Raw genomic sequence first — 26,443 nt, 5'->3', positions numbered from 1 at the left:
TTCTTTCTTCCTTAAAACACATTTTCTGCTGCAATGCAGAGATTCCCTATGCATTAAAACGGTGTAATTTCACCTCGGTTTAAAAGGTTGTCAGTCTGTTTTGATTGCGACCGAGCGAATGGGTAGAGGTTTTAGAAGAGGGTTTTTGAGTTGTTCTTTGTGGTTAGGAGGCAGTAAATCACAAGCAGACCATATAAAAGCCTGGTGTCCAATTTACGAGCAATGCTGCCTCAGCTAACCCCAGAGGACTGCCTAAAGATAACCTGTCACCAGATTACTAACATTAGGCCTACCACTAACATAACGCTAATGGAGCTCAAAGTTGAATTTATACACATCTCCAACCTCACCTAATGATTGTTCAAAATTGTCCATTTCTTTTTTTTCCCGGGGGTGTTGGATCACTTTTGGCTTTGTCCATGAGTGTACTGAAATGTTTTACCTTTTTTTATTATTTAACTTGGCAAGTCAGTTAAGAGCAATTCTTATTTACAATGATGGCCTACCCTGGCCAATGCTGGGCCAATTGTGCATCGCCCTATGGGACTCCCAATCAGGGCCGGATGTGATACAGCCTGGATTCAAACCAGGGACTGTAGTGACACCTCTTGCACTGAGATGCAGTGCCTTAGACTGCTGCGCCACCCATCCCCCATCCTTTCATGAACCACAGTAAAAGAGGAAGCTAACGTAATGGTGGTTGATGTGCCATTCACATACTGTAATTAGAACATGCTTTGTATAGAGCCAAACCAAGGTGGTTGATAGTGAGGATGTAGAAATTCTAATATAGATTTGACACCAAAGTTAGCTCATAATTGCAAATGGAAATACATTCATTTTTCTAGTATTGTAGGCATATCAAAGTAAAATGTGGATTTTAAGATCTGCCGTGCCATGGTAACTAATTACATAATTAGAACCTATGAATGACTTTCTGATTCATGCAAACATTTACTTTTAGGCACTATTTGGAAACAGGTAGGGAAGGGGCTAGTTATTAATTGTGATTCATTATTTGAATTAAGAACCATAAAGTAATGTCCTATTAAACAGCAGTGGAAACAGTACTATAAATTGCTACCAAAAAGGATTCTTGTGAATTGAGAGCCAGATATGCAGTTTCTATAACCTACTTACAATAGGGGATATGATTATCTTAACACAAGTATTTCAGAAACGTCAAACCAGGCATTTAAATGAAGCAGCAGATCAATGGTGTTTTTGTCTCTACAGCTATAAATAGGTGAGAGGCCCGAGCGGTGCAAGGGGGGGAGAGAACACGAGAACACAAGCACACAAATGCAGACAAGTAAGTATGAGTTGAGCTGAAGTCAAACAAACCATCACACAAAGAAGATACACACAATCAACAAAAATATAGTGTTTCTCTGGGTGGCAGTGATTTGTAATGACATGAGTGGAGCATTACCCAGAGGGACAATCAGTTTCTAACACAAAATGGCCACTGTTTGAGGCACAGAGCAGAAGAAGCAGCTTTACAAGGATGTGTGCTACAGAGTCAAAGTAGCACTGGCCTGTAAACTGGAGGACTTTGGCCGTAAATTGAGACCCCATATTCCATGAGCTTCAAAACAACTAGACTACACAGGGCTACTAATGTGTGGAGGAAGAATGAAATGTACCAATTTCCCTCAAACCCTCCATTTTTGGTTTCGGAACACTGAATGAACTCTGAGGACTCAGTTCTGATGAGGGTAAGACTGGAAATTAATTTAGCGTCAATTGGTGAAGAATTATTTCATATTTTCGTATTATTTTTATTTTATTTAACTAGACAAGTCAGTTAAGAATAAATTCTTAATTACAATGACGACCTACCCCGGCCAAACCCTAACCCGGACGACGCTGGGCCAATTGTGCGCCATCCAATCACGGCCAGTTGTGATATAGCCTGGAATAAAACCAGGGTCTGTAGTGACGCCTCTAGCACTGAGATGCAGTGCCTTAGATCACTGCGCCACTCGGGAAAATCTGCAGATATTAATTATGAAAGTATTAATTTTGTCCCCCAAAACACTACTTACTGTAAGACACCAGTGTTGAGTTAGCTATCAGCGTCTGGAGACCCCCCGCCCCGGTCAGTCTAACAGGCACATGTGTTTCCCCCACGACCATTCTCCCTGGCCTGGCATGACACACTAAATCACAACAACAAAAGATACATAACACCCCCCCACCCCCCAATCCACTAGTCCTCCTCAGCCACCCATCCCCCAGCCTTGTGTGCCATGACACACAAGGCTGGCACAGCAGAGGGGAGATAGATAAGAGATTGCCCATTTGTAGCTTACTCTCTTTTGCATTATAAAAAAGACAAGGAAACCAAGGATTTGCCATGGTCCACTCTGCAGTCCACTGCATGGCAGCCTGGATGTCTGGGGAACACATGTGAGCCTGCCTGCCACACACAAACACACACACACACACAGAGAGATAGACAGAGAGCGCAGAGGGGAGAGTCCTAACCCAACCCCCACCTAAGCTCTCTGTGGTACAGGGGCCTTGCAAGGACTCCCCTGCCCCCAAAGCCCCCCCCACCCCACTCCTTTGGGAAAGCAATCTGTGATTTTCAGGTATTCACATCCAGATTTGCACAGCAACATTCACACAACAGAGGAGGAGGAGGAAGGAATGTTGTAATTAGAGTTGAGATAAATAGACAGGGCTTACCTCTGTGGATGCATGGCTGCCTGACACACTGTTATGGCAACACTTATAAAACATGGAGGACACTCTCAGCCTGGGAAGGCTCCGTTCTTCAGGCAAGGCGATCAGGCCTGTCTGATGGTAGCCAGGCCCTGACTGGCCCCTTTGTCACAGGCGGGATGTAAGACCGCATCCGATTGGCCGAAGGGTTTCCTGAGTAATTATCTTTGTTCAGCGCTGAGTGCAGGAGAGACATGGAGATAAAAAAAGAGAGAGAGAGCTAGGCCCAAATCACAAAATAACACACACACAACAATGTAATACTGTTTCCTAAGGTTGCATCTGGTGCAAGTTATGTTATTTTCACAGATTATATAGTAGAAATGGCAGCATCTACTAAATTAAAAACAGACAGCAGGGCTGCTCTGTTGTAACCTCCATTTTTGTAGAGAAGGCCTTTGTCTAAACCCCTCCCATCTCCTCAACCGTCTTCAGAGGAGAGAGGGCACATAGGCTCATTCTTCACCAAAACTACAACCAAGGCCTGGAGAAATTGCACACAATTTAAAATGTAGACCAGGGAATGTTTCCCTATAATATAAGTGGAATTAAAAGAAAAACTGAATGGTAAATCCAGATCATATAAAAAAAAATAGGATTAACATAAAAGGAAACAAGTTACAATTATTCTGAAATAAATATGAATAAATTCAAAAGAAAGGCTATTTATGGGCTTGTTCCAAAATAGAAATAGCTATTATGTATACTACAACAAGATGGGACTCATTTTATCTGCTAAGAGTTACATTAAAACATTTTACAAAAATAATAATTTTATAATTAATAAATCATCAGGCCAAACAGCATTACTTGAAAGTACAGTTTCTCTAAAAGAGAAACATACAAGTAAAAAATAAAAATAAATTTTAAAAAAACAGCCAATACTTTGCAAATAAATATTTGAAAAATAAATACATACAATAGGTTACATATTGTTATATACCAGGGGTCAGCAACAGGCTCATTTGTGATTTTTTTGGGGCTCCCCAGAGTAGTTTGGGGGTTGTTTTTGGTTTTAAAAAAATACTAAAATCACCAGCCCCCCAAAAAAGGTCATTTAGGAAATCTGTTCCCAAGTATTCCAATTTATTTACAAAATTAGGCATGATTGTGTCTCAATGTAATCAAGGCATGAAATGATTGTATTTGAAAATAACAATCTATTTTTTGGCTGACTTGTGGTCAGTTTGAAGTGTACAAATTACTATAATTATGTTCCGGCCCCAGACCATCCACTCTGACAAAATTCGGCTATCGGCTGAATCTAGTTTACGGCCCGTTATAAACACTACCCGTAATCGCACATTTTGGGGTACAGTGTTATGTTTGTTGTAGGGTTGTTTAACATTCTATTCTGTGGATGGTTAATGTTCTGCAGTATTTATAAGGCCTAATCCATAACATATAGGCTAATTTCTGGTCTTACAATTGAGGTTGGAAGTAGCACTTATTACATTAAAGAAAAGTTAGGAAAAGGGGAGACATTTTGTAATGCCAGACAATGCAGACCAGAACAAATGACAGTATGTGCATGTACGTGTGTTCCAAGGAACCTACCGCTTGCATCATGTGCTCCGTGAAAATCATCAATAATTCACTGTACCTGGGTAACAGCACCTGTCTGTTATTGTTAACTCTCAGACAGGCCAGTTTGTCAATTGGAGTATGTTTTAAATAGCTCACCAGGCCACACTCCCAACACAGAGGTTACAAGCAATGGTAACTAAGGCTCGCACACATTGAATGTGGATCTAGCATTCTTCTGTTTCGTCTGTCAAAATTTTTCACACAATTCCAAATGTAAAATCGGTGCGCACTCGGTTCTCAAATTTCGTTCAGAGGTGCTAAATATTCTCGGCCAGCAAACGCTATTGGTGTGTCTGAGCCCTAACACTCTGTGCTTGTAACTTCTACTACTCTTCACTGTGCCTTCACCATCTGCCACTATTCCTTACCACTGGTGCAGATATGTGAATAGCAAAGCCATTAGGCTATATCATTATAGCCTTTCCGACAGGTAGCCTAGTGGTTAGAGCGTTGGGCCAGTAACCGAAAGGATGGAATCCTCGAGCTGACAAGGTAAAAATCTGTCGTTCTGCCCCTGAACAAGTCAGTTACTGTTCCCCGGGTGCCGATGACCTGGATGTCGATTAAGGCAGCCCCCCACACCTCTCTGATTCAGAGGAGTTGGGTTAAATGTGGAAGACACATTTCAGTTGAAGGCATTCAGTTGTACAACTGACTAGGTATCCCCTTTCCCTTTTGAAAGGATATGTTGTTGTGAGCACAGGACATGTGTGCTTGGTGGAGAATTGGGGCCGAAAGAACACAGAAGTCATTGGTTTCATAAAACAATCCAAGCACGTGCAATGCTGTCCTCTAGTGAATAAAATGAGAATAACGTCAGACAGATTCAGACGCCCCTGGCCCTCACAGGTTCACCATTTCCACCGGTGACTCTTCACGCCTGCCTCTATATGAATACTTATCTGACATATTTGTCGGACCCAACTATGCTAATGTGACAACTGTCTAGCCTAGATAGATGGACATACGCTCCTCTGAACTATTTGTGCGGTGTCTTGCCTAAAAGGACAACTGTTTGGCCAGAGGGTTATTGGTTATTCACGCTGTGCCTTTTTACCGCTTGCACTGTTAGGGATCTTGGCTGGGTTACTGTGAAGCATTTTTTTGACAAATTTGTATGACAAATGTTGTCGAAAGGACTAGGTCTATATTGATTGGTTTTCAATCAGCTCGTACTCCTGGTACCTTGACCATTGTGTAATGTTTCCGGAACAATTAACAGTTAGCTAGGTTTAAAAAGTTAAGTACAGAAAATGTAATCCATGACTGTACTCCACTTACAAAAATGACATATTAATACAGAAATGGACATCTATAAATCCTGGCATTTGTACAAATGATATGGCAGAGACAAATTATACCATAACAGCTCATATCAATATGGTTTGACAGCCTATACTAAATACATATAATTGTGTTAATATTGAATGTGAAGGCTGGGGTCAGGTGTGGCTGAACGAGTGACAAGCCATGGTGAAAGATTAAACCATCATTGACAGTAGGATTACATTAATGTGTACCTAGTTACCAAGGTTGGTTCCTTTTGGCTGTACAATTCCATATACTTAACAGACTTGTAATGTGTAACTACGTAGCTATATCAAACGGGTTCACCATCACCACTAGCTACTTCCTTTGCGTAGTGGGCTTTGTTGGCTACAGTAACTAGCTAACGTTAGCTAGCTAACTAGCTGCTGACGTTAATAATAACAACCGTTTCCTGATTCACATTGAGAAATATTTCCTATTTTACACGATTTATTTTGCTAAAACTAACGGAATAAATGGTATTTCACGTAAAACAATCAATACGTACCCGATAATGAAGATAAGTATGTAAAATAGAATCTGACTGGACGGAATGAAAGATGGCTTGGAGGTATCCCTTCTTTCCCTCAACATTGATTGGGCGGATTCGATTACGCTGAACTTCGGGGCACCGGTGCATGGTCTGTGACATGCATCCTGCAGAAACATAAACATCTTTTCCATAACATATATTTTCAAACTAGTTTTCATTGGGAAGGCAGATAAAGCGTTTTTATCAAAAGCAATACATTTTGCATGCGAAAATACAGAATCCTACTCTTTACTCCTCGTGCTTAACTGCGTCACTTTTGTGTGGAGCAGACTTCGCCGTGGGCTTTGAACGGGGCACCTGGCTCACGCCCGGGAGGCAGCCCGGGTCCAAAACGAATGGAATCAACTTTCACCTTGTGCCAGATTAATCGAATCCCCTAATTGACTTGATATGAAACCGACACCTCCTCCACCAATTCCCTTGCACATGATTTGTTCAGCATAGTGTCAACCATGAGTTAAACGAGGCGGGTTTTTCCTATCTACGTCAATGGGCGGTTTTTGAGTGTTAGGAACCGAACTGGGAGGGGACGTTTGACTGACCAGTAACGAAGTGCGTGGTGTTGTGTACATTTTTATCGTTTCTAAGCTAGTTAACACATGAACGGCAATTTACACCGTGAACTGGTAGTAGTGGCGGGAACAAAATAGGATCGTTTGCATCTGAATGCAAGCGGGGGCTGCGAGTGACTGAATAGCGGCAGGTAGGGAGAGCTGTATCGGTCAGCCATGGGTTTCCGAAAGAAGAACAAGAGCCCGCCGGTGCTGAGCCACGAGTTCGTGATCCAGAATCACGCGGATATGGTTTCATGTGTGGCTATGATAATTCTCCTCGGCCTGATGTTCGAGGTACGGTGTTAAACCCTGGAATGTATGCTGCACAGTATATAAGAAAACGCCTCGTCTGAACTGTGATGACAACGTCAGCAAGACTCAAAGGGGACTGGGCGCAAGCGTTTCTCTTCTCATATGTCACACCGATTGCCAAGGAAGACAGGAGGCACACTGTGCTAAATAGTTGCTGGTCAACTAGCATGTCACACCAACTAGCTAGCTATCTAATATTACCAAATGGATAGATAGCGCTAGCCAGTTTGCTATCACATCCATGCATGTGACAATAAACGATGGGGATTGTTTACATTACTCAACTCCCATTCAAGTCTGCAAAAACGTAATTAATTGAGTGCTTGTTGCTGTTACCTGAACTTGCTATCTAAGTTAGCCTGCTAGGCAACTTGTTCTGAAAATGAAACATGTTGGCTATCTAGCCAATTCCCCATCCAATTTGTCAGTCTCATTGAGTACGTTTACAATCATACACACTAATAATCCGATATTAAACTGATTATGGCAGTAGGCAGATTATGCAATAGTCATGTAAACGCCGTACTCTTTATCTTAATCTTATTAATGTCAAAATCGAAGTAAACACGCCAATTAAAACACCTTGTTTTCTGGGCAATCTTTCGAATTATTAAATCATGTAAACACCCTAATGGCGTTCCAGCGGTGTATTTGGTCTGCGCATGTGCTTGCACCAGCGGAGCGAGCCTCCCTCTAGCACGAGTGAAGTATGTTAGGAACAACTGAATGTATGCGTTTTAGAAGTAGTTTTCACATACACGCGTCATATGTTTGAAATCAGAACAACATTTGTTTCCCAAAAATAACATTCGCTGTGGTAGAACGTTTATTTTGATTGGCGATTTTCAGCAGTTATCAGAGTGCCATCAGGTAGCCTGGTTTCAGATGTATTCATGTAAATAGGATTATTAGGGAAATCGTTATTCTTGCAACGCATGTATCGGTTTTAATCGAACCATTATATTAATCTGTCTATCCACAATAATCGAAAACATTTTATTGTGATTGACTCCTATGCATCTGCATTATCAGGAAGAACCACTCTTGTTACAAGGTACCATGACAATACATTTTGCTACAACATTGCTTCTATTTGATATCTTTTGTTTATTGCAGGTCACAGCAAAGTTTGCCATCATGTTCATCACCATTCAATACAATGTGACTCAAAGTCTTGGTAAGTCTACATAATTTTTATTAGTAGTTATTTTACCAAGTAAGTTGACACGTTCTAATTTACAGCAATGACATGGGGAATAGTTACAAGGGAGAAGAGGGGGATGAATGAGCCAATTGGAAGCTGGGGATGATTTGGTGACCATGATGGTATGAGGGCCAGATTGGGAATTTAACCAGGACACCAGGGTTAACACCTCTGCTCTTACAATAAGTGCCATGGGATCTTTAGTATCAGGACACCCATTAAACATTTCATCTGATTGATGGCACCCTCCACAGGGTAATGTCCCCAATCACTGCCCTGGCACATTGGGGTATGTATATATATTTTTTTAGACTAGAGGAAAGAGTGCCTCCTACTGGCCCAGCATCTGGTCTCCCATCCTGGGACTGACCAGGACCAACCCTGCTTAGCTTCAGAGCCAAGCCAGCAGTGGGATGTAGGGTGGTATGCTGCTGAAATATTTATTTCAAAAACGTAATATAATTTTACAGTATTTAGTGCATGTATCCAGTACCTTGTATTTGAAGCCATTGACCAAGTTGTTTTTTTGTTCATCTGTCTGTTATCAGATGAGAGGGCTGAGCAAGTGAACCTGTACCAGTACGGTCCTAAAGACATAGCCACTGTGTTCTTCTACCTGCTCATTGCTGTCATACTCCACGCCTTAATACAGGAATACATTCTCGATGTGAGTGTCTCTGCACACAGACCCCTGTTGTGTGTGTGTGTGTGTGTGTGACTGAGAGCGAAAGGAGGATATCTGTATAGGTAGTTAATCTACAGAACACATAGTCACTGTGTGTCTCTCCCCCTTTTTTCCAGCCCAAGTGTGATCATAACTTAAGGTCTGGCCTTGTCTCGCTTAGCAGTCTTATCCTTCTCACCCTCTTAGGCAGTCAAATATTATCCTCCACTGCCATTTCCTTCTCTTACACAGCCCACAACAAATGATAACAGACACGTTTCTCTTCGTCGGTATGCATGTCTCATGTCCTATTTTCTCTGATTTCAGAAAATGAATAGGCGGTTGCACCTGTCGAAAACCAAACATAGCAAGTTCAATGAATCGGGACAGCTTGCTGCCTTCTACTTATTGTCCTTCATCTGGGGCTGCAGCATCTTAACGGCGGTAAGAAGACCAATGAAACGCTGCCAGGAGCCTTGAAATATTATGTGAAGACAAGCAGTCCATCCCGTTGAATTTGTTCTTTGGCTCATGCCGTCTCTTCTTATCTGTTAGGAGGAATTTGCGACAAATCCTACTTTCTTATGGGAGGGCTACCCACACACCCACATGGTGTAAGTAAGGATTTATACATACATTTTACGCATTCGGGTCACTCATTTATTATTTCAACATGTCAGAGGGACAGGGTTAGTACTGTTTTCATCACAACTTTTTGGGGAGTTACCAAGCGTTCTAGAACACAATAATTCCCCACAAGTGTTCTGTGACAGCTCAGGTTTTTGAGTTGGCACAGTGGAAAGGCCTTAGTGACCCAGGGTGGATTGCAGCCCTAGTATGGCGCATGGGAGTACACTGTCCGGCTGTCTCATCAAATCCATTTTAGACATCAGGTTCCCCTAAAATATGTATTCCAAATGTGATGTTTTACTCAAGCTAGACACATAGTGCTAAGTGTCTGTCTTTTCCATCCCTCCTCATTTCTCATTGTGTAAAGAGGTGTTATTTAAATCCATTTTATTAGGGGAAATAGATTAAGCAGGAATACATAGATTGTGAACTGAATATTTTCTCCCAGGTTTCATATATTTTTCTTATTGATGGACTTTCATCTATCTTTTAAAATCATGTTTGTAAATGCATGTAACAGAATCTGTTATCATGATCAAGCGTTCATGTCCCATCATATCCACTCACTCCCTGCATAGATAGACCGGATCTCTGCCTGCCTGTAACCTGCCCTCTCTGCAGCTTTCAGGTGAAGTTCTTCTACATTTGCCAAATCGCATACTGGCTCCATGCCCTTCCTGAGCTGTACTTCCAGAAAGTGCGAAAGGTAAGGGTGCATGATCACACCTTGGGTTAGGTCCTAAAGATGACACATCTGTCATTTAAACATGGGAGGATACATCTTGTGATTCTGTAATTCCCCATTGTTGCAATACATGGTTCATATTCTTTATTCTCTTCTTACAAACCCATTTGTGACTGTAAAAGTAATGTGGCACTGAAACTGCTGTGGCGCACACCTACACTGATACAGCAGTCATTAATAAAGGCTCTTTCCTGCTTGTGTGTTTCAGGAGGATATTCCCCGCCAGCTCTATTATATTTGTCTTTACGTCTTCCACATCACCGGTGCCTACATCTTAAAGTGAGTGTGCGTCATCTCAGGGAAGTGGTTAGATAAGAAGATAAAGACTGTATGAATGGAGCTACCGTTCAGCACTTCCTTACTTATGCACTTTAAAACCTCTTTGGGATAGGAACCTTCATCTCAATTTCCACCTAAAATTACACACCCAAATCTAACTGTCTGTAGCTCAGGACCTGAAGCAAGGATATGCATATTCTTGGTACAATTTGAAAGGAACCACTTTGAATGTGGAGATGTGAAATTAATGTAGGCGAATATAACACAATAGATCTGGTAAAAGATAAAACAAAACAAAAAAACATGTGTGTTCTATTTTTATTACAAAAGAAAGGCCATACATTGAGAGTTGTCTGGGGATAATTTAGATGTTGTCCACAACAGGGCAACAGACTGATATATTCAAGAAGGAGAGAGCCACATAATATGTTGTATGACGTCTCACAAGTGTCCCTCACGAGTTTGTCCAAATGTACCCAAGTGGCCGAATTGGTTAGTTGATACATTTTCAAGTTGATAAATATAGAGAAAATACAAAAATGCTATGGTAATAAAAAATGTAAGTTTACACACAAAGATAAAGGGGGCTGTACTTTCCAGTCATGTTCAGCTGAGGTCCTGGCTGCCTTTTAGGCCGACATGATGGTGGAAGTGACTCCACATCATCCTCTAGCACAGTTTGCCAACCTCCTCTCCCTCAGTGGTAGTTGCCCGTAGTGCACTGGCCCTCCTCCATTTCTGAGCTGGCCTCTTCACACGTCTATATGGCCGGGTGGGTGTGGAGCCAGAGACGGCAGCAGGGGTCAGGCTGGAGGAACCAGTTCCTACGTTTGAGTGAGTGGGGGATAGAGGACTTGAGTGTGGTCTCTTTGGAGTTGGCTCCCCAGTGGTCACCTCTACCACTATTGAGGATTTTTTTTTTATATAAAAATGATCAGAACTCAAGTTTACTATTACTTATTTTATTTTACTTTTATTTTAGCAGGGTGTGAGCCCTGCATCAATCAATACTTTTACGGATGAGCCCTGCATCAATACATAAAATACACAAGATATCTATAAACATATATAGAGCATGGAGAACACAATCACTATAATGAAATATGTGGACCAATAGGCATTAAGACACTCAAGCTACATCATGTCATAGCTAACATAAACATACACAGTCAAAAGTTTTAGAACACCTACTCATTCAAGGGTTTTTCTTTATTTTTACTATTTTCTACATTGTAGAATAATAGTAAAGACATCAAAACTATGAAATAACACATATATCATGTAGTAACCAAAAAAGCCACCCTTGATGACAGCTTTGTACACTCTTTGCATTCTCTCAACCAGATTCAACTGGAATGCTTTTCCAACAGTCTTGAAGGAGTTCCCACATATGTTGAGCACTTGTTGGCTGCTTTTCCTTCACTCTGCGGTCCAACTCATCCCATACCGTCTCATTTGGGTTGAGGTTGAGTGATTGTGGAGGCCAGGTCATCTGATGCAGCACTCCATCACTCTCCTTCTTGGTCAAATAGCCCTTACGCAGCCTGGAGGTGGGTTGGGTCATTGTCTTGTTAAAAAACAAATGATAGTCCCACTAAGTGCAAACCAGATGGGATGCCGTGTCACTGCAGAATGCTGCGGTAGCCATGCTGTGTGCCATAAGTGTGCCTTGAATTCTAAATAAATCACAGACAGTGTCACCAGCAAAGCACTCCCACACCATCACACCAGCTTCACGGTGGGAAACTCACATGCAGAGATCATCCGTTCACCTACTCTGTGTCTCACAAAGACACGTTGGTTGGAGCCAAAAACCTAAAATTTAGGCTCCTCAGACCAAAGACAGATTTCCACCAGTCTAATATCCATTGCTCGTGTTTCTTGCCCCAAGCAAGTCTCTTCTTATTATTGGTGTCCTTTAGTAGTGGTTTCTTTGCAGCAATTCGACCATGAAGGCCTTATTCACAGTCTCCTCTGAACAGTTGATGTTGATGTGTCTGTTACTTGAAATCTGTGAAACATTTTATTTAGGCTGCAATTTCTGAGGTGCAGTTAACTCTAATGAACTTATCCTCTGCTGCAGAAGTAACTGGGTCTTCCTTTCCCGTGGCGGTCCTCATGAGAGCCAGATTCATCAGTGCTTAATGGTTTTTGTGACTGCACTTGAAGAAACTTTCACAGTTCTTTACATTTTTCAGATTGACTGACCTTCATGTCTTAAAGTAATGATGGACTGTCGTTTCTCTTTGCTTATTTGAGCCGTTCTTGCCATACCCTATTTGGTAAGACCAAATCCATATTTTCTTCTGTATACCACCCTTACCTTGTCACAACAAAACTGATTGGCTCAAACGCATAAAGAAGGAAAGAAATTCCACAAACTGACTTTTAACAAGGCACACCTGTTAATTGAAATTCATTCTAGGTGACTACCTCATGAAGCTAGTTGAGAAAATGCAGAGTGTGTAAAGCTGTCATTAAGGCAAAGGGTGGCTACTTTGACTATATTTTGATTTGTTTAACACTTTTTTTGGTTACTTCATGATTCCATGTGTTATGTCATAATTTTGATGTCTTCACTATTATTCTACAATGTAGAACATAGTAAAAAATAAAGAAGAACCCTTGAATGAGTAGGTGTGTCCTGAAAATACAGTACCTTCGAAAAGTATTCCTTCCAATTTACATTTTCCACATTTTATTTGGTTACAGCCTTATTCTAAAATATATTAAATGTGTGTTTTTTTCTCAATCTGCACACAATACCCCATAATGATTTATTTTTATTTAATTTTTTATTTAACCAGGTAGGCTAGTTGAGAACAAGTTCTCATTTACAACTGCCGACCTGGCCAAGATAAAGCATAGCAGTGTGAACAGACAACAACACAGTTACACATGGAGTAAACAATAAACAAGTCAATAACACAGTAGGAAAAAAAGTCTATATACATTGTGTGCAAGAGGCATGAGGAGGTAGGCAATAAATAGGCCATAGAAGCGAATAATTACAATTTAGCAGATTAACACTGGAGTGATAAATGATCAGATGATCATGTGCAAGTAGAGATACTGGTGTGCAAAAGAGCAGAAAAGTAAATAAATAAAAACCGTATGGGGATGAGGTAGGTAAATTGGGTGGGCTATTTACAGATGGACTATGTACAGCTGCAGCGATCGGTTAGCTGCTCAGATAGCAGATGTTTGAAGTTGGTGCGGGAAATAAAAGTCTCCAACTTCAGCTATTTTTGCAATTCGTTCCAGTCACAGGCAGCAGAGAACTGGAAGGAAAGGCGGCCAAATGAGGTGTTGGCTTTAGGGATGATCAGTGAGATACACCTGCTGGAGCGCGTGCTACGGGTGGGTGTTGCCATCGTGACCAGTGAACTGAGATAAGGCGGAGCTTTACCTAGCATGGACTTGTAGATGACCTGGAGCCAGTGGGTCTGGCGACGAATATGTAGCGAGGGCCAGCCGACTAGAGCATATAGGTCGCAGTGGTAGGTGGTATAAGGTGCTTTAGTAACAAAACAGATGGCACTGGGATAAACTGCATCTAGTTTGCTGAGTAGAATATTGGAAGCTATTTTGTAGATGACATTGCCGAAGTCGAGGATCGGTAGGATAGTCAGTTTTACTAGGGTAAGTTTGGCAGCGTGAGTGAAGGAGGCTTTGTTGCGAAATAGAAAGCAGACTCTAGATTTGATTTTGGTTTGGAGATGTTTGATATGAGTCTGGAAGGAGAGTTTACAGTCTAGCCAGACACCTAGGTACTTATTGATGTCCACATATTCTAGGTCGGAACCATCTAGGGTGGTGATGCTAGTCGGGCGTGCGGGTGCAGGCAGCGAACGGTTGAAAAGCATGCATTTGGTTTTACTAGCGTTTAAGAGCATTTGGAGGCCACGGAATGAGTGTTGTATGGCATTGAAGCTTGTTTGGAGGTTAGATAGCACAGTGTCCAAGGAAGGGCCAGAAGTATACAGAATGGTGTCGTCTGCATAGAGGTGGATCAGGGAATCACCCGCAGCAAGAGCAACATTGATATATACAGAGAAAAGAGTCGCCCCGAGAATTGAACCCTGTGGTACCCCTATAGAGACTGCCAGAGGACCGGACAACATGCCCTCCGATTTGACACACTGAACTCTGTCTGCAAAGTAGTTGGTGAACCAGGCAAGGCAGTCATTAGAAAAACCGAGGCTACTGAGTCTGCCGATAAGAATATGGTGATTGACAGAGTCGAAAGCCTCGGCCAGGTCGATGAAGACGGCTGCACAGTACTGTCTTTTATCGATGGTGGTTATGATATTGTTTTGTACCTTGAGCACCCGTGACCGGCTCAGAATCCGGATTGCACAGCGGAGAAGGTACGGTGGGATTCGAGATGGTCAGTGATCTGTTTGTTAACTTGGCTTTCGAAGACCTTAGATGGGCAGGGCAGGATGGATATAGGTCTGTAACAGTTTGGGTCCAGGGTGTCACCCCCTTTGAAGAGGGGGATGACCGCGGCAGCTTTCCAATCCTTGGGGATCTCAGACGATACGAGAGGTTGAACAGGCTGGTAATAGGGGTTGCGACAATGGCGGCAGATAGTTTCAGAAATAGAGGGTCCAGATTGACAAGCCCAGCTGATTTGTATGGGTCCAGGTTTTGCAGCTCTTTCAGAACATCTGCTATCTGGATTTGGGTAAAGGAGAAGCTGGGGAGGCTTGGGCGAGTAGCTGCGGGGGGGAGGCTCTTTGGCCGAGGTTGGAGTAGCCAGGAGGAAGGCATGGCCAGCCTTTGAAAAATGCTTGTGGAAGTTTTCGATTATCACAGATTTATCGGTGGTGACCGTGTTACCTAGCCTCAGTGCAGTGGGCAGCTGGGAGGAGGTGCTCTTGTTCTCCATGGACTTTACTGTGTCCCATAACTTTTTGGAGTTAGAGCTACAGGATGCAAATTTCTGCTTGAAAAGGCTGGTCTTTGCTTTCCTGACTGACTGTGTGTATTGGTTCCTGACTTCCCTGAACAGTTGCATATCGCGGGGACTATTCGATGCTATTGCAGTCCGCCACAGAATGTTTTTGTGCTGGTCGAGGGCAGTCAGGTCTGGAGTGAACCAAGGGCTATATCTGTTCTTAGTTCTGCATTTTTTGAGCGGAGCATGCTTATCTAAGATGGTGAGGAAGTTACTTTTAAAGAATGACCAGGCATCCTCAACTGACGGGATGAGGTCAATATCCTTCCAGTATACCCGGGTCAGGTCGATTAGAAAGGCCTGCTCGCAGAAGTGATTCAGGGAGCGTTTGACAGTGATGAGGGGTGGTCGTTTGACCGTGGACCCGTAGCGAATACAGGCAATGAGGCTGAGATCCTGATTGAAGATAGCAGAGGTGTATTTGGAGGGCAAGTTGGTCAGGATAATGTCTATGAGGGTGCCCATGTTTACGGATTTAGGGTTGTACCTGGTGGGTTCCTTGATGAGTTGTGTGAGATTGAGGGCATCTAGCTTTGATTGTAGGACTGCCGGTGTGTTAAGCATATCCCAGTTTAGGTTACCTAACAGAAGGAACTCTGAAGCTAGATGGGGGGCGATCAATTCACAAATGGTGTCCAGGGCACAGCTGGGAGCGGAGGGGGGTCGATAGCAGACAGCAACAGTGAGAGACTTATTTCTGGAGAGATTAATTTTTTTAATTAGAATTTCAAACTGTTTGGGTATGGAACTGGAAAGTATGACATTACTTTGCAGGCTATCTCTGCAGTAGAATGCAACTCCTCCCCCTTTGGCAGTTCTATCTTGACAAATTTTTTTATAGTTGGGTATGGAAATCTCAGAATTTTTGGTGGCCTTCCTAAGCCAGGATTCAGACATGGCAAGGACATCAGGGTTGGCAGAGTGTGCTAAAGCAGTGAGTAAAACAAACTTAGGGAGGAGGCTTCTGATGTTGACATGCATGAAACCAAGGCTTTTTCGATCACAGAAGTCAACAAATGAGGGTGCCTGGGGACATGCAGGGCCTGGGTTTACCTCCACATCACCCGGGGAACAGAGGAGGAGTAGGATGAGGATGCGGCTAAAGGCTATCAAAACTGGTCGCCTAGAGTGTTGGGGACAAAGAATAAAAGGAGCAGATTTCTGGGCGTGGTAGAATATATTCAGGGCATAATGTGCAGACAAGGTTATGGTGGGGTGCGGGTACAGCGGAGGTAAGCCCAGGCACTGGGTGATGATAAGAGAGGTTGTATCTCTGGATACAACATGCTGGTTATAATGGGTGAGGTCACTGCATGTGTGGGAGTTGGGACAAAGGAGGTATCAGAGGTATGAAGAGTGGAACTAGGGGCTCCATTGTAAACTAAAACGATGATAACTAACCTGAACAACAGTATACAAGGCATATTGACATTTGAGAGAGACATACAGCAGGGCATAAAGTAATCGCAGGTGTTGATTGGGAGAGCTAGCTAAAACAACAGGTGAGACAACAACAGCTAATCAGCTTACACAACAACAGCAGGTGAAATGGCGATGACTATTGATGAAGCAAAAACAGGTTTAGACATTTTTGCTAATTTATAAAAATAAGAAACAGATAATACATTTACATAAGTATTCAGACCCTTTACTCAGTTCTTTGTTGAAACACCTTTGGCAGAAATTACAGCCTTGAGTCTTCTTGGGTATGATGCTACAAGCTTGGCTACACCTGTATTTGGGGAGTTCCGTTCATTATTCTCTGAAGATTATCTCAGTCTCTGTCAGGTTGGATGGGGAGTGTCGCTGCACAGCTATTTTCAGGTCTCTCCAGAGATGTTTGATCGGATTTAAGTCCGGACTCTGGCTGTGCCACTCAAGAACATTCAGAGACTTGTCCAAAATCCACTCCTATGTTGTCTTGGCTGTGTGCTTAGGGTCATTGTCTTTCGCCCCAGTAGGTTTTCATCAAGGATCTCTCTGTACTTTGCTCCGTTCATCTTTCCCTCGATCCTGACTCGTGTCCCTGTCGCTGAAAAACACCCCCACAGCATGATGCTGCCACCACCATGCTTCACCATAGGGATGGTGCCAGGTTTCCTCCAGACATGATGCTTGGCATTCAGGGCAAAGAGTTCCGTCTTGGTTTCATGAGTCCGGAGAATCTTGTTTCTCATGGTCTGAGTTATTTTGGTGCATTTTGGCAAACTCCAAGAGGGCTGTCATGTGCCTTTTACTGAGGAGTGGCATCTGTCTGGCCACTCTACCATAAAGGCCTGATTGGTGGAGTGCTGCAGAGATGGTTGTACTTCTGGAAGTTTCTCACATCTCCACAGAGGAACTCTGGAGTTCTGTCAGAGTGACCATTGGGTTCTTGGTCACCTCCCTGACCAAGGCCCTTCTTCCCTGATTGTTCCGTTTGGCCGGGCGGCGAGCTCTAGGAAGAGTCTTGGTAGTTCCAAACTTCTTCCATTTAAGAGTGATGTATGCTACTTTGTTCTTGGAGACCTTCAATGCTGCAGACATTTTTTGGTACCCTTCCTTAGATCTGTGCCTCGACACAATCCAGTCTCGGAGCTCTATGGACAATTCCTTCAACCTCATGACTTGGTTTTTGCTCTGACATGCATTGTCAACTATTGACAGGTGTGCCTTTCTAAATAATCTCCAATCAATTGAATTTACCACAGGTGGACTCCAATCAAGTTGTAGAAACATCTCAAGGAAGATCAATGGAAACAGGATGTGCCTGAGCTCAATTTCGACTCTCAAAGCAAAGGCTCTGAATACTTACGTAAATAAGGTATTTCTTTTTTTTATAAATTTGCAGAAATTTCTAAACCTGTTTTCACCTTGTCCTTATGGGGTATTGTGTGTAGATTAATGACGAAAAAATGTATTTAATTAATTTTAGAATAAGTCTAACGTAACAAAATGGGGTAAAAGGTGAAGGGGTCTGACTACTTTCCGAATGCACTGTTTCCCCGGAGAGAGTTTGGTGTCTGAGGTGATGGGTGGGGTTAGTTGTAAACCTGTATGAATGTATTTGCTTTGTCCTCAAAATACCTCCCATACAGGCAACCTTTTTAATCTTCCAACATACAGGTCAAGTGTGACAAACTAATTTGTTGTGTGAAAGTGACTGGAAAAGTTCAGCAGTTATCACGGTAGTAGTGATATCCTATCAAAGTAGTATAATCAGCAGAAGTACCTCTAACTGTTTTAGCTGGCATCTGAACCTCCTTGACCCAATACTATTTTAATGGCCTTCTGTTACTCAGCTCCTCTCCTTCAAGACCACTGGTCTGGAAGATGGGTAAAGGCAGCGTAGTGCTTTAATTTCATCCTAGTGCTCCACATACCTCTTTCTGATCACTGGGCATGACTGACAGGATAGGGAAGGAAGGAGGTCATTCAAGTTTTTTTGCAAATGGCTTCAGTGTTATAATGTATCCTTTTCCCCTGCGGATGTTGTGGGCTGAATCCCTTTTCCTTGTGTCCTTTCCGTATCCTCTCTCGAATAGCCCTCGTGGTGGTGGTCTTACCCCAAAAAGAATCGATGGGAGGACACCTACTTGTTGAGGGAAAACTCATTCAGGAATCAGGCAGAACTTATCATCAATAGGAGTTTATTCAATCAATTGCAAGAGAGATCACTCTCAGGATGAACTGGAGAAGAACTCAAAAGTTACAGAATCACACAGTCATTATATACTTATTCTACTCAAAGAGATGATTGCCTCTCCTAGGGGAAAGCAAGCTTACATGAGAGATTAGGGGGACTTGGCTCCACTTCCTTAAAGCATTGTACAAACAAGAACATATTCTAACCAGTTCTCGCAGCCTACATGACTGAGGGGAGTGATGAGTTATTTTCTGTTAGAAGAAGAATTTGGCCTTGAGCTGGGCCTCTAGTGCCCGATCGATAAGGAGTCAGCAGCAAATCCCTCCTTTGTGCAGTGTGTGAAGAGGGTACTGGACAGCTATGGAAAATTACCAGTTGATACAGTACATATAGTACTATTCAATTCAAGCATTTACGTAGCATTAGACTGTAACAGAACCATTTTGCCCAAACATACTAAACAACTATATTGGAAGTAGTGCCACTCATAATTGCATTGCATGGATCAATTATAGGCCCTTTTATGGTAGATATGCATAAATCATTGCTTCTATCTTCTGGACAACTTTTAAAGATGCTTCCTCCTGCAAATGTGAATAATATAAAATTTTACTGAGTAGTTCAGTATGGTTAATCCCTGGACAGAAAATGTCATCTGATTAAGGTTTGTTATCCGTTTCCCCTGGTGTTTGCGGACTTCCTGTGTTCAGCCTCCACCGGCTGGGCCTGGTGCTGCTGGTACCTCACTACCTGGTGGAGCTCCTGTTCCACGCCTCACGCCTCTTCTACTTCAGTGACGAGAACAAGCAGAAGGGGTATGTATAAGTTGTATGCTGGACACCCCCTCCATTTTCATACCAGTCAATACAAGGAGGGTAGAAGTTGGGAATAAAACCTGCATACAGAGATAGGTTTGGAATTTAATTTTGTTATTATTGTCACCTTCAGCAAGTCACTTGTGTGATACAATGGGAGCTTTTCCTCCCTTATCGGACTAAACTGATTGATTTGAATAACTGATAGTGTCTTACGTCAGCCCATGGACGATGTTACTGTTGTTGCCATGGTGACTAACTCAGATTCTCTTTTATTTTCCAGTTTCACTCTGTGGGCGCTACTTTTCGTCATCGCTCGCCTCCTTACCCTCACCCTCTCCGTACTAACTTTTGGCTTCGGACTGCCCCGCGCAGAGAACCAGGGTTTCTCACTGGCAAAAGGCAACTTCAATGTGCTTACCATTAGGCAAGCCATGTTTCTTAAGATTGCTTAATTTGCCCTGTTACCCCCTCTGATTTGGCCCTTGAGAGCAAGTTTGAACTTTTCATCTATCAAAGAAAGTAAAATGCCTGTCATTGCTCATGGCTGGTCTTCATAATGTTTCCCCCCTTGCCTCTCAGGATGACGTGCCTGGCTGCCATTTGCCTGACCCAGGCCTGGATGATGTGGAAGTTCATCAACTTCCAGTTGAAGAAGTGGAGGGAGCACAGCCAGAGCCAGGCCTCCAAGAAGAAGGCTTTCAGCCCAAAGAGCAAGCCCCACAAGAAGGACCTGGCCCGGGGTGAGTCCGCCGCCGCTGCCGCCCACTTGGATCACCCACCTCCAGCCATTACAACTCTGTGATGCAGATATGTTTCTGACATGTTGTTCTTGTTTGTTTTGTTAGTAGGTTCTGCCAACGGTGTGGTGAAGTCCGATGACAAGACGTCACCCCGTGCGAGAAAAGCCAAAGCCTCATAGAGTTGGAGGGAGAGAATGGAGGGATGGAGTTAAAGAGAAGTGAGGGGGCTATTCTCAATGTGACATTTTGTCTTTTCATCACTTACATTTTTTTTATCTATTCCCCAAAAGAACCTTAACTGTCTCTTTTGTGTTAGAACCTATGTTTTAATAGTTATGTTTTTGTTTGTTTTGATGACCTCATATGTTTGTGTTCAGTTGTTATTTCTGTGGATGGGATGTAAGCAGGGCAGGGTCAACTGGTTAAATGTTTTAAAGTATGAATCCGCTACCCGTGTGTGCCCCACCAGCTGCCCCACTGCTTGTACTGTGTGTTCCTTTGAACGAAAACATGGGGTTTGGCCCTAAGCCACTCTGGGCTGGCCTTTTGGGCAAGGTGTGTCTGTGCTAAATCTCTCCCACTCAAATGATGATGTTGCTTGAGAGAGAGGAAGTGGGAAGTAACTGGATAGATAATTGGTCAAAAAGTCATTTTTGGAGAGGAATTATCTGTAGCGATTGCATCCAGCTTCAGGGCCCTAGTCAATCAAACTTTCCAACTGGATTTCTGAGGAAATCAAACATGCACTGTTCAATTTTTACAGCAAGAGTGCATGTCACGATTCATGTTCTCAACATAACATGTAAAACAAGAAGTGTGTGAAACGTTGGACTAAAACTTTATTTTACCTTTAATATTGGTTTTGTATAGGGACCTCACCATTAACTCCTAACGGTGTCCGTTTGATGCCTGTATTGTTACTTGCTTTTGCCATATGAAATCTGTGCTATTATGGAATTGAGGCACTGTTAGTAGTTAGTCATTGAGTAGCCCCATCTCACAGATGGACCAACTCCCTATCAGCCATATTCTGACTCAACTGGCCTTTATCCAAAACTCCATTACTGGAGATACTTTCTTTATCCATGCAGACAGAACTAGATCTCTTGAGAAAATGATGCGTTGATGTACAGTCCCAGTCAAAAGTTTGGACACACCTACTCATTTCATGGTTTTCTTTATTTTACTATTTTCTGCATTGTAGAATAATAGTGAAGACATCAAAACCATGAAATAACACACATGGAATCATGTAGTAACCAAAACAGTGTTGAAACAAATCAAAATATGTTTTAGATTTTTCAAAGTAGCCACCCTTTGCCTTGATGACAATTTTGCTCACTCTTGGCATTCTCTCAACCAGCTTCAAGAGGTAGTCATCTGGAATGCATTTCAATTAACAGATGTGCCTTGTTAATTTGTGGAATTTCTTTCCTTAATACGTTTGAGCCAGTCAGTTGTTTTGACATGGTAGTGGTGGTATACAGAAGATAGCCCTATTTGGTAAAAGACGAAGTCCATATAATGGCAAGAACAGCTCAAATAAGTAAAGAGAAACGACAATCCGTCATTACTTTAAGATGTGAAGGTCAATCAATCTGGAAAATGTCAAGAACTTTTAAAGTTTATTCAAGTGCAGTTGCAGAAACTATTAAGCACTATGATAAAACTGGCTTTCTTGAGGACCTCCACAGGAATGGAAGACCCAGAGTTACCTCTGCTGCAGAGGATGTTCATTAGAGTTACCAGCTTCAGAAATTGCAGACCAAATAAATGCTTCACAGAGTTAAAGTAACAGACACATCTCAACACCAACTGTTCAGAGGAGACTGTGTGAATCAGGCCTTCATGGTCTTCTTGCTGCAAAGAAACCACTACTCAAGGAAGGCAATAAGAAGAAGAGACTTGCTTGGGCCAAGAAACACGAGCAATGGACATTTGACCGGTGAAAATCTGTTCTTTGGTATGATGAGTCTAAATTTGAGATTTTTGGTTCCAACCGCTGTGTCTTTGTGAGACGCAGAGTAGGTGCGTGAAGCATGGAGGAGGAGGTGTGATCGTGTGGGATTGCTTTGCTGGTCACACTGTCTTTGATTTATTTAGAATTCAAGTCACACTTAACCAGCATGGCTACCACAGCATTGTGCAGCGAGACGCCATCCCATCTAGTTTGCGCTTAGTGGGACTATCATTTGTTTTTCAACAGGACAATGACCCAACACACCTCCAGGCTGCGTAAGGGCTATTTGACCAAGAAGGAGAGTGATGGAGTGCTGCTTCAGATGACCTGGCCTCCACAATCACCCGACCTCAACCCAAATGAGATGGTTTGGGATGAGTTGGACCGCGGAGTGAAGGAGAAGCAGCCAATGAGTATGTGGTAACTCCTTCAAGACATGGAAAAGCATTCCAGGTGAAGGTGGTTGAGAGAATGCCAAGAGTGTGCAAACCTGTCAAGGCAAAGGGTGGCCACTTTGAAGAATCTCAAATATAAAATATATTTATATATTTCTTTGGTTACTACATGATTCCATTTATGTTATTTCATCGTTTTGAGGTCTTCACTATTATTGTACAATGTAGAAAATAGTACAAATAAAGAAAAACCCTTGAATGAGTAGGTGTCCACATTTTTGGACTGATACTGTATGTGGAGGATTTGTGCAGGAGTTCAGGTGAGGTTTTTTGTGTTTCGGTTCAGGATTTCAATCTCCGATAAGATTATATTCATTAATGAACAATGCCAATAATTAATGCCTCAAGTTATAGAGTTAAGCCTAAAGGGTCATTGTTAGGTTTTGACGAGCCGTTGAGTTCGCATCTCAGACGCATTCAGTGACCTTTTTTTCACATCCACTGGAAGAGTTGAGTTATTTATTTCAGTCTATTTCAATTTTTTTATATCATGCTTTGGCAACTCTATAACCAGCATAGACGAGGTACAAAGCGAAACGCTTTGTCTCAACCCAAATGATACAATCCTCCCTTTAAGTGTCCTTAAAATGTCAGTGGCGTGAGCCATGGAGTTCTCCTCGGGTTTCCTTTTTTCTTTTTTTGCCTTTTTTATATCTGGGTGTATGGCACAGGAGGCTGAGGGGAGGACGGCTCATAATAATGTCTAGAATGGAATGGTATCAAACACATGGAAAATATGTATTTGGTGTGTTCAATACCATTCCATTAATCCATTCCATCAATCCGTTCCAGCCATTACTATGAGCCCGTCCTCCCCAATTAAGGTGTCACCGGCCGCCTGTGGTGTATGTTGGCAGGCAGCTGCCTCCATAGACACCCGCTTATTATACTGTACATCCCATTCTCAGATAGATAGTCTCTTGCCAGACGGCTTACTTCCGCAATCTTTGAATGTGCCGTTGCCCAAGGTCTGGCTATAAGAGACTAATTCTCAGATTGTGTGTGTGTGTGTGTGTGTGTGTGTGTGTGTGTGTGCATGCCCGTGTCTAGTTCTACCTGTGGTTATGCCTACTGTGTGCCCGTGAGGAAGTGAAGGCTCTGCATGATTCATGCTTTAGTGTCTGCATTTTCACTTTAAAAAAAGTTGTTGCCCTTGTGGCTTCATGGAGCTTGACAGACAGTTTAACTCCCCCTGTTTCCTTTTAAATCCATTACCTTGTTTTCATTTCACCTTTTTGTTAATTTACAAAAAAGGCTTTTGTAATGAAGACAGTGAGTGGTAACTGAGTTATATTTTATATATTGTCTTATTGGATGTTTGCTTACAACCCCTGACCCTTCCTTAACCCCTGTCCTGTGTGAAATAGATTCTGTGACTTCTGTTTGCCACATTTGGGCTGAAGGGGCCTTCTTGCTCCACCTGTCCAGTGATTTGGACATTGCAATTGGACACTTATGTTATGTCCTGTAGAGACCCAATGCTGTTGTCACAAATGGGACGAGTTACCATTCCTAGCCTGAGCTCAGATCTGTTTGTGCTTCGCCAACTTCTCTGACTAGCATTATAGTTGGCTGAAGCATATACTGATCTGATCTAAAGCGTAAGTTGAAAGTGTGGAGGACTTCTGTTTTGAGTCTGTTACATGGCAATGTCTTAGGAGGAAAGGAGGAGCAGATTACTTTTATACCAGCCTTTTACTTTAACGTATCTGATATTTAAAATAAAAATAATCTATATGAATTTAACGCTACTCTGTACTAAAAAATACCTGTCAGATTTTTTTAGCTATTTTTATAGTTGAAAAAACTGTTAAAGTTCACTAATATTCACCACACACACAGAAATATATATGAATAGTATTTTGCATCCTTATTGGTATGAGTTGTTTTTATACATCAAAAGACAAAGCTTGCTCCCCTTTAAGTCAGGGTGCATATTTCAGTGCGAGAGAACTAGTCCTATTTCATAGTTTCACCATCTTATACTCTATTTCATAGATTAGGCCCTGTATTGAATTAGAGTAAATAAGAACCACTCTGCCATAGGACAATGCTCTGAAAGCACTATACTGAAATTGTGTCTTCTGCAGTAATTACAGTAGAATACTATAAAACGATCTGCTATCCATGTAATTAGATAGCATTGTTTGATCAGCAAGGATCCTGTTATGTTTCTGTGTTTTATTGTTCTAAGGTGTGTCCTGCAGGGGTATTTAATTGGGCCGGAATGATACCAGTATCTCAATGGTTTTTTTCCCATGGCAAAAATGAAAACACGAAGCAGATCAAGTCTTTGGTCTTTTAAAAACCTGCTGTATGACACATTGTGTGCTATAGCTTGGAAAATAAATGTGACAACATAATGAGGTTTGTTTCTAACATTAGGGTTGTTTTCTTAAAGAAGTTAAACCTGCTTTGTTTCCTTGCCACGATACTAACGAGTATTGCGGTATTGGTATCGTCCCAGCCCTAGTATTTAACTTGAGCATTTGCCCTTCATCCATTCCTTTACTGATTGATTGGATATCATAGTTCGTCATGATACACCGTGCAAGGGACTGAGTAACATGAGCCTCCTTCATCCAGGTTAGGAGACATGATATTCCCCTCTGAGTTGTCTTCTCACTCGTACCACCACGCACACTATTGAAATATTCAGCATAGTGAAGCATGACACCAATGGAAGCCACGGTCTGTACTGTCAGCATTTTGGGTTGTAGCACTGATGTCTATAACCTAGCTCTTGACTGCAATGACCATTTGATCTCTGGTAAGGTGGCAATTTATCCACACAATGCAAAGACCCATGCTAATAGTTTATTAGTTTCATATTAACCTTTTGAGTGGCAACTACCATTAATGCATTTGAGATGATGAGATGCATACATGCTTCATAACAGGCAGGAACAGAGAAAACACGACATTATTTCAGATTGTTTTGTTGGGTTATTTGGCTGTTTGCGTCTAAATGTTGTTGTATAATTCTTTTTTAAATGTGTCGTCTCTGATATGCTCTGGACCGTATGTATTTATGCGAAACCTTGTGATTTCTGTTTTTTGTTTGTTAGTATTTTTTTTATTTCATGTTTGAATAAAGCCTTTATTGACTATCCTGAGTGATGCTGTCACCTTCAGTGTGATTTGTTGCTTAAAGGTCGAGGAGTTAAATTGTTTCTATTTCTGTTGAAACTGAAGATAATGTGAGAGAGAAAAAACTAATTCCAGTCTTGACAGTGTTAGAATGATGATCCCACATGAAAGATATCAGAGGAAATGTATAGTCAGTCATACAGCAGGGGTTTATGCAAAACATTTA

General features: G+C 42.1%; 2 protein-coding genes across 8 annotated transcripts in view; one reads left to right on the top strand and one right to left on the bottom strand.

Annotated features, from left to right (window-relative positions):
- The window catches only part of LOC139368771 (MYND-type zinc finger-containing chromatin reader ZMYND8-like), a 33,297-nt gene extending 27,054 nt beyond the window's left edge, over nt 1-6,243 (bottom strand). The window contains exons 1-2 of one of the 3 annotated variants that reach the window (XM_071108095.1): nt 6,134-6,243; nt 2,695-2,907 (exon numbers count right to left, since the gene is read on the bottom strand). In XM_071108095.1, the coding sequence (XP_070964196.1) occupies nt 2,695-2,708 (14 nt within the window). In that variant the 5' untranslated portion in view covers nt 2,709-2,907; nt 6,134-6,243. Of the gene's footprint in view, nt 1-2,048; nt 2,141-2,694; nt 2,908-6,133 lie in introns of those variants that run through there. The other 2 variants (XM_071108099.1, XM_071108096.1) reach the window with 2 other exon arrangements.
- Nucleotides 6,244-6,685: 442 nt separating this feature from the next.
- On the top strand, nt 6,686-26,243 carry LOC139368769 (translocating chain-associated membrane protein 1-like 1). Of its 5 annotated transcripts, none has more exons than XM_071108093.1 (11): nt 6,686-6,730; nt 8,161-8,221; nt 8,797-8,915; nt 9,240-9,356; nt 9,468-9,526; nt 10,164-10,248; nt 10,496-10,566; nt 19,865-19,969; nt 20,253-20,396; nt 20,552-20,712; nt 20,818-26,243. In XM_071108093.1, the coding sequence occupies exons 2-11, from the start codon at nt 8,182-8,184 to the stop codon at nt 20,889-20,891; spliced, it is 975 nt and encodes a 324-aa protein (XP_070964194.1). In that variant the 5' UTR covers nt 6,686-6,730; nt 8,161-8,181; the 3' UTR covers nt 20,892-26,243. The 5 variants fall into 5 exon arrangements, with proteins under 5 accessions (XP_070964194.1, XP_070964195.1, XP_070964192.1 ...); XM_071108094.1 differs by having other exon boundaries at nt 20,821-24,876; XM_071108091.1 differs by having other exon boundaries at nt 6,695-7,026; nt 20,821-26,243.
- The last annotated feature ends 200 nt before the right edge of the window (nt 26,244-26,443 follow it).

Source organism: Oncorhynchus clarkii, chromosome 16 (genome assembly GCF_045791955.1).
Source record: "Oncorhynchus clarkii lewisi isolate Uvic-CL-2024 chromosome 16, UVic_Ocla_1.0, whole genome shotgun sequence".
NCBI classification, from domain to species: domain Eukaryota; kingdom Metazoa; phylum Chordata; class Actinopteri; order Salmoniformes; family Salmonidae; genus Oncorhynchus; species Oncorhynchus clarkii.
This window is presented reverse-complemented; position numbering and strand designations above follow the sequence as displayed.

Excerpts from the sequence above, each read along its gene's own strand:
- LOC139368769 (XM_071108090.1), top strand. The coding sequence starts at position 6,907 with ATGGGTTTCCGAAAGAAGAACAAGAGCCCGCCGGTGCTGAGCCACGAG. Across the intron at positions 7,027-8,160 it reads TCCTCGGCCTGATGTTCGAG|GTCACAGCAAAGTTTGCCAT; the intron begins GTACGGTGTTAA and ends TGTTTATTGCAG. Across the intron at positions 20,397-20,551 it reads TTCAATGTGCTTACCATTAG|GATGACGTGCCTGGCTGCCA; the intron begins GCAAGCCATGTT and ends CTTGCCTCTCAG.